Source organism: Cantharellus anzutake (assembly GCF_015039405.1).
Source record: "Cantharellus anzutake strain C23 chromosome Unknown EI90scaffold_54, whole genome shotgun sequence".
Lineage (NCBI taxonomy): Eukaryota > Fungi > Basidiomycota > Agaricomycetes > Cantharellales > Hydnaceae > Cantharellus > Cantharellus anzutake.
The window spans coordinates 283,696-291,054 of NW_024067004.1; the positions used below are offsets into that span (position 1 = coordinate 283,696).

The 7,359-nt window shown below is 50.0% G+C and overlaps 2 protein-coding genes across 2 annotated transcripts; one reads left to right on the forward strand and one right to left on the reverse strand.

Moving 5' to 3' along the window:
• Positions 1-557: 557 nt before the first annotated feature.
• On the forward strand, positions 558-2,395 carry EI90DRAFT_3157054 (C2H2 type zinc-finger-domain-containing protein; the record flags this gene model as incomplete). Its single annotated transcript, XM_039066093.1, has 3 exons — positions 558-674; positions 731-849; positions 919-2,395. 3 exons carry the CDS (start codon positions 558-560, stop codon positions 2,126-2,128), a joined length of 1,446 nt encoding a protein of 481 aa, XP_038912110.1. The 3' UTR covers positions 2,129-2,395.
• On the reverse strand, positions 2,006-7,094 carry EI90DRAFT_3000069 (cortical protein marker for cell polarity-domain-containing protein). The gene is made up of 8 exons (XM_039056306.1): positions 5,967-7,094; positions 5,688-5,914; positions 3,650-5,634; positions 3,427-3,599; positions 3,315-3,373; positions 2,993-3,259; positions 2,457-2,937; positions 2,006-2,402 (listed from the first exon to the last, which is right to left on the reverse strand). The coding sequence occupies exons 1-8, from the start codon at positions 6,923-6,925 to the stop codon at positions 2,336-2,338; spliced, it is 4,218 nt and encodes a 1,405-aa protein (XP_038912111.1). The 5' UTR covers positions 6,926-7,094; the 3' UTR covers positions 2,006-2,335.
• Between the last annotated feature and the right edge of the window lie 265 nt (positions 7,095-7,359).

The window sequence follows — 7,359 nt, forward strand, 5'->3', positions numbered from 1 at the left end:
GGCATAGGTGTTTGAGTGCAATGCGCGTGGAACTCGGAAACAGCGTGATCTTTCAAACTCAAGTCGCATGGTGTGTCGGAGGCTACATGGGTAAAGAGTGAGGATTGGAATTGCTTGCAAGTTAAAGTGAGATGGTCTAAATGACGGCTGATTATCAAGATGGGACAGACGTTCAAAGGAGCATGCTGTCATTCTGACTGTGACAAGTATTGACACAGAGGCTGGATTCCTGCCTAGTTCTGCACACTATAGGCTGCTCGTGAGAGCGCCAAGGGTAAGGGTCTCGAAATAAATACACAAAAAATAAAGGATCTGGGGAGTTTCATGACTAAGTAGTTCCCTAACCATTCAGTGTAAACTTACAAGACCCGCTAGCTACGAAGTAGCGGGAATAATGTGACTAAGCACAGGAGTTGTCAAAATTTGTCAGAGTCATAGTCACGTGGTTCCCTGTGACTCTGAATCTGAGCTTCCTTGTTGGACCTTTGGCCACTTCCCTTTATCACACCTTTGGCGCCTGCCCTGCCTGGTCATATCCTGAGTTCAACTCGCACATAATGGAGGACTCTCCTACTCAACCACTTTTTACCTGCCTGTCATGCCTCATCGCATTCCACACTGGTGAGGAACAGCGAGAACACTACCGCAGCGATCACCATCGGTACAACATGAAAGTACGTGCCAATAGCCTTCTCTGCCAAGCTGAAGACTTCATCTCCAGTTTCATTAGCGTCGTGTTGCATCGTTGCCTCCTGTGAGCGTACAGATTTTCAACCAAAAGGTCTTAGATAAGCGCCTTGAGACCGCTGTCACCACTTCTGATAGAGGTGCAACATGTGAGACCTGCAAGTAGGATAATATTTTTTTCATTCACTTGACGAGACTGGGATACTGATTGATCTTGTGTCGTTTGAATAGTAAGTCATATAGCACTGAGAACGCATATCGGTCGCATTTACAATCGAAGAAACACCGAGAAAATGAGACGAAGGCTTCCTTCAAAACTAAAGCGAACCCTGAGGTTCCTACGACTGCTGAGACCTCCAATGAAAGCGCCTCAGAAGTTCCATCTGCTCCCGAAGCCTCTGCCTCGGCTCCTGCCCCATCACCACCAACAACAAAGAGTGGAAGGGAGGTAGAAGTAAAAAAGGCGCACGGGGAGGATGGTGATGATGGTGACGAAGAACAAACTCTGGAAGGAAGGCTTGCACTTGCCCGAACTCGAATAGGTCTTACATCGTGCATCTTCTGCACTGCACCGAAATTTCCTTCGCTCGAAGCCAATCTCCAGCACATGTCTTTCGTCCACGGCCTATTCATCCCTGACGCCGAATATCTCGTCGATCTCCCGGGTCTGATCACTTACCTTGGCGAGAAAGTCGCCGTAGGGAATGTCTGCTTGTATTGCAATAGCAAGGGGCGGGAGTTCCGGTCGATAGAGTCCGTCAGGGAACACATGAATGTTAAGGGTCACTGCAAAGTAGCATATGACAAACGGGAAGATCAGCTTGAACTCTCGGATTTCTACGATTTCTCGTCTTCGTATCCTGTTGCCTATCTCAAATCTCGCGGAAAGGGTTTGCGGAGACGAACGACAACCGGAGACACCGAATCTTCTACAACCTCTGCACAACAATCTACCCCTGGTGATGATGACGATTCAGATCAGTGGGAGGACGAGGATGACGAGGACGTCACCGTACAAGACGACGAGTCTGTGTATGATGAAGAGGAAGAACTTCCAGAAAACGAACTTAAATACGGCGATTCACCATTCGAACTAGTCCTTCCGTCCGGCGCACGAGTAGGCCATCGAGCCATGGCTCGGTACTACAAGCAGTCCTTCCACAGCCCACTAACGGCTTCTTATTCGGAGGCAAAAACCGGGGCCGCACTCGTCCGAAAGTTGATAGCAGACAAAAACCCGGCGCTCATCCCGATCAAGGCCGGCTTTGGAGCTTTTGGGACGGGAACAATGACTTTCAAAGCAAGAGAGGGGGGCCGAGCGAGGCAAGCTGGGCAGCATATCAGGGAGTTTAGAGATCAGAGGAGACGGGAGGAATTCAGGACGCGTGTTGGGATCAAGGCGAATAACCATAAGTACTACAGGGATCCTCTACTTCAATGAGCAGCCTCATGCAGTTGACGCCTCTGGACGTCCTGCGCCCTCGGTTTAAAGATTAACGTAGATACCATAATAATTCACCGGCTTGACGATTAATGCCATAAAGTTTGATTGGGTGCCGCCAGGTGTAGAAATGAACAAGATAGCTAATGGCCTTCACATAGGGGGGGGAATATAGTAAGAAAATAAGAAAATAACGAGAGTTACACATTAATATAGATAAGCCGCAGGGACAACACCCTCGCGCCCCGTTGCAACATCACGAACATACCACCATCTGTGAACACATTTAATTAGTTCAAGACAACGAATGAGAGAGGTGGGCACTTACGCAGCATCACGGTCATCTAGCACCAAAAGCTCTGTACCTGTCTCAAGCGGCAGTTCGCCCTCACCTTGCCCCTCAAACGAGTACCGTACATGAGCTAGTCTGCCCTCCTCTTCTTGATCGTAATCAGCGCCTGCAGGCACTGCTGGAGTTTCTGCCCGTCTCCATCCATCATGATCCTGCTCTGTTGTCCCATACTCCTCCGAGCCTCGACTCGGAGCTTGTCGCCGATCATCCTCAGGAGAAGTGGTTTCTGCCAGGGCAGCGTTCCCAATGATTGCACTACGTGTCGCTGCATTAACATGCTCAAGGAGCGACGAAGGTCGAAGACTCTCATTCTCATCCTGATCCCAATCCTTGGGATCTATGGCTGTAGACTCACGAGAGAAGAGTGTCAGGAGAATACCAACGAGTAAAAGGAAGAAGACGATGCCGGCTGAAATGGCGATGGAGATGAGAATGACGACACCAACACCTAGAACATCTGTCGGAATTTGTCAATAAAAGTCATCATGATTATTATGAATGAGGACACTCACGGCGGCTGGCAGATGAAAATGTGGAAAGAGAGTGGAAGAAGCCGGCAATGACGCCCTGGGCCCCGGAACCCGATATCGAGGTGATGTAGGGATAGAAGCTCTTGCCATCGAACAGAGCAGACGACACATTACCGAAGGTGCTAGAGCTGAGGGTTCCAGATATTAAGAGTGCACGGTCTTGCGCAAGTACGTTGTTGGCAATATGTTGGTCTCTGAGCGGAACTAGATCTAGTTGGGAGACAGTCGTTGATTGCACTAGCCCCCCGTCTAAGGACAGTTGATGAGTGAGACCTCTCTAATGAAACAAGATACAACAAGTTACCGATAATGTTCCATGAAGAACCATCCCAGTAGGCAAGGAAGGACGTTTCATCGGCAGACCTGAGAAATGGTTTGAGCATTACAAAAAGTCGGTGGGAAGGAGTTGCACTTACTTCCCAGCAACGAATATGCTGTTGAGATTTTTATCATTGATACGGAGGGCTGTTACGGGTCCTGGAAGACCGGATCCGATTGCTGCCCAGGTGGAACTTGAGAAGTCATATTTGGCGACGTTCGCACTTGTACCGTCACTGAGAGTTATGTATCCCCCCGCAACGAGAATCCCCTGCACGATGAACATTAACACTGGCCCATTGATGGAAAATTGGACAATACCTCAGAGTAATCAACAGCAGCAACTTGGCCATGAATACCGCTGCCCAGAGTATTCCACTGTTGGTGGATAACATCCCATGCGCAAATGGCATCACAGGTAGTCGACCCCGCGCCAGTAAACGTTCCTGCAACAATGACCGTGTTCGAATCTGTCGGTCGGAGGGTGATTGAACGGACGAAAGGCGATCCCTTCAGCACCAGGCTCAACGAGCTCCACTGGTTGTTCTTGAGATCATAAATAGCGAAGCCAGGCGTGTTTCCAACGGTCAAGTTCCCGCCAACGAAGAGTGTATCATCCTGGACTAGAAGGGAATACACGACACCACTAATTGCATCACCTTGGAGGCCATGAATAAATTGGGTCTTCACATCGTAGATGCTGACGCCGCTGTATCGAGTCCTGGAGTTATCAACGAATGTGAAATTTCCTCCAAGGATGACATTTTGATGCTTCGAAGATGAATTGGTCCAGAATGCTGCAGCAAGGACCGCGGGCGCGGGCGCAGGGGGTAAAGGAGGTAAACCACCAGGTGCTGGGGGTGATTGGCGAGGGAGCACGGCAGCCTTCAGGCGCGGAAATAACCAGGAGATTAAACCTGTATCAAGCCGTGCTTTGTTCCAACGACGGGCAGCGGGAGTGTGAGAAGGCGAAGGGTTCGTTCCGGAAGGAAAAACATCATCAAGGGTGGAAGGAGTGGAAGTAAACGACGGCTGGCCGTTTGTGCCCGACTGGATGAGGGTCCATCCGCTCGCACTGAACTCATTCGCGGCAGCGATGTTGCCAGCGATGAAAGAAGAACCATCAGAGACCGACACGAACAAGGAAGTTGAACCAATGAAAGCTCCATTTTGTTTTACCCATTCCCCTCCGTTCAGGTCCCAGATAGCCAGCCCATCGGCTGGGGATCCATATCCATCGACAGAGGAATAAACCTCAGTGAAATTTCCGGTGAGTACTAAGCGTCCGTTCGCGACCACCAAAGTAACAACGACACCGTTTACTCCGCCACCCAAAGGTGCCCAGGAACTGCTTCCATAATCGTATTTGGCGATTCCACGAATGCCCTCCACGCTCCCGCTGACAACATCTGTAAAAGCTCCTCCGACGAACAGGCTGTTATTCGCAATGGCCAGACCATTAACGACCCCGTTCAAGCCATTATTCGACAAAGGGATAATGGCGGCATCCTTGAACTCGACCACATTGGTGGGTCCATTGGTCACCCCAAACAAACCACCAAGGAAAACCTGCCCGTCCGAATTTGCGACCAAGGCATTGACCACGGCAGTTCTCGTTGTTGAACCTAGGGCAGTCGCAAGCTGCGTGGAAAGCTGATCAAGCTGTGTCTCGGTAGTGTTGGGCAGGACTCCAGTTGCATTGACGTTGCCTTGTTTCGTCCACTCAAAGAAGCCGAATCCTGTTGTACTGGTAGTAAGTCCCCCGGTGCCGTTGTTGCCGCCAACGGTCGAATCGAGAGAGATCAAGACATATTGCACTCTGTCCGCAATAATTTCGTAATTCCCATGGAACCCATTGCCTGTTGGCTGGTCAGCCAGCGTGAGCTTCACAGACGAAGTGTATGAGGGGGGAAATGTAGCAATATATCCACTGTAGATTTGGACCCTCGTATCCGCGTGCACATTCTGAGAAACGGTCTTCTCGACTGGCAGGGCGCCTCCTCCAGGATTAGTAGTGAGTTTGACAGATGTACGAGCTGCACAATCTTGCATGTCATCACAACCTGGAATGTATAGGTAGACATCATAATATCCGGATGCAGAGACATACGGATGCCAGGTGACGCTGGGGGAGTTAGAGGGAGGTGTGCCAACGCTGGGCTTCGCAACTAAGACAGTTTGGGTGGTAGCAGCAATTGTAGTAAATACGTTTTCTGCATGCCAAGTACCAGTCAAGTCGACAGATGACCCGCTAGGTGAATAGCAGGATGCGCGATTGTCAGTGTTGAGGGCGGAAGCAAATGCACCTGGGAAAATAACTGTCAGCTCCAAAAGTGAGGTTCAAGAAGTTTTCCCGCACCATCTGAGAGGACCTGAAGAAGGTGAAGCCCAGCACTGGATCCCTCCCATTCTAAGAGGGTGATCTGAACACCAGTGAGAGTGTCTGCCATTTCGAAGAGGAAGTCTTGATATGGTATAGAGGAGTCTGTCATAAGTGGGCATGAATCCGTGCATGAAACGTTGGCTCGAGTTGTTGGGTCAATGTAGGTGAGCTTCAATGGATTGTTGTCCGGAATGGTGACGACCCTAAAGGCAAGCCTCAGCTTCCATTGCCGCATGCGATGTCTGGCTGACTCACTGGAAAGTTCTAGTCCCATGGTTCGGTAAGAAAGTGTTGCCCAAACGCACACCTCTAGCTGTCGTGTACTTATTCGTCCGGATAGTAATCAATGTACGTGCATTATTGGCTGAGAACCACGTGTTGCCAGGGCCGTCAGGCCCTGCAGGACATACAATATTAGAGATGTTACTGAACCCATCTTCCGACGAAGATGGGCTGGCAACGACATCCGCAGGGGCAAGAGGGAGGGGCACGAGGGAAGAGGAAAATGGGGATGCACCAGTCGAGTAAGGGACATTTGGATTATTGGTACCATTGGCAACCGTGACATTGACACCATAGTTGGTGGTAAATGAACCCCCAAAGTATAAACTCGAACCCGAAGAACTTGGAACGATTGAGCGTACAGACGGCGAGGTGCCTGTGAGTCCTGTAAAAGCGGGTGGTTGCCAGGTGGAGCTCTTGACATCGTAAACCACAACGCTCCCGCCATAAGACAAAGCGTCAACGTTCACAGGATGGCGAAACCTGCCCCCAGCCCACACCTGGGACGCACTCGAGTCGCAGTAGAGAACATCAACTGCATCATCAAGTCCAGACCCTAGGGCACGAAATGAACGCGACGAAAGGTCATAAGCGGCAACGTTCGCATAGGCTTGTCCAGAAAGCGAACTGAAGTTGCCTCCAATATACAGAACATTGTTGAGGATGCAGCCAGCTAGGATGGAACCTCCTACATTCGTCCATGCGATCGAATTGATGGTGCCGTTTGCGGCCCGAGAGACCAAGGTAGAGGCGGAAGGATTAAAAGTATGCGTAGAATTAGATGAATACAGGCCCAATCCAATGAAGGAACCCGCGACGGCGACAGTGCCCATACGACCAAAGTCAACTCTTGGAACATCAGCGTAGGCGAGAGTGACGAGGGAAAAGACCGTGAAAACGAGGCGTATCCTGAAGAAAGCTGCAGAATTCATGTCCGACGTGTAGGTGACGCGCGTAAGACCAGCCAGGTGATCCCAGCTTGCGTGGGGAGAGTTGTCAGACACGCCTGGAGGAAAAGAACGCTATACCGGAAAAGGAATGAACTGAAGTTGGTTTGTTGATCCCTGCGCGCTCAACACGCTTTTTTTTCGGCAATCTCCGTCATTTGCAAACAACAGAGAGATCTCGAAGTTCAACTGTGTCCTTGGACATATAGGCCTAGCCAAAGCCATTTTATGTGATTTCTAGCCATAACAACATTTAGTGCAATGTCTAACGCCCACCATTCAGCGCTGAAAACATGAGTGCTTAAACCTTTCCTCTATTTCCACTCCACTATACTAATTTCCGAAATTCTCTGGAGGGTGACTTAGTAATCGCAAGAATCGATGAAATCCGCAGCTCGAACGAATTTTAAATATTTACT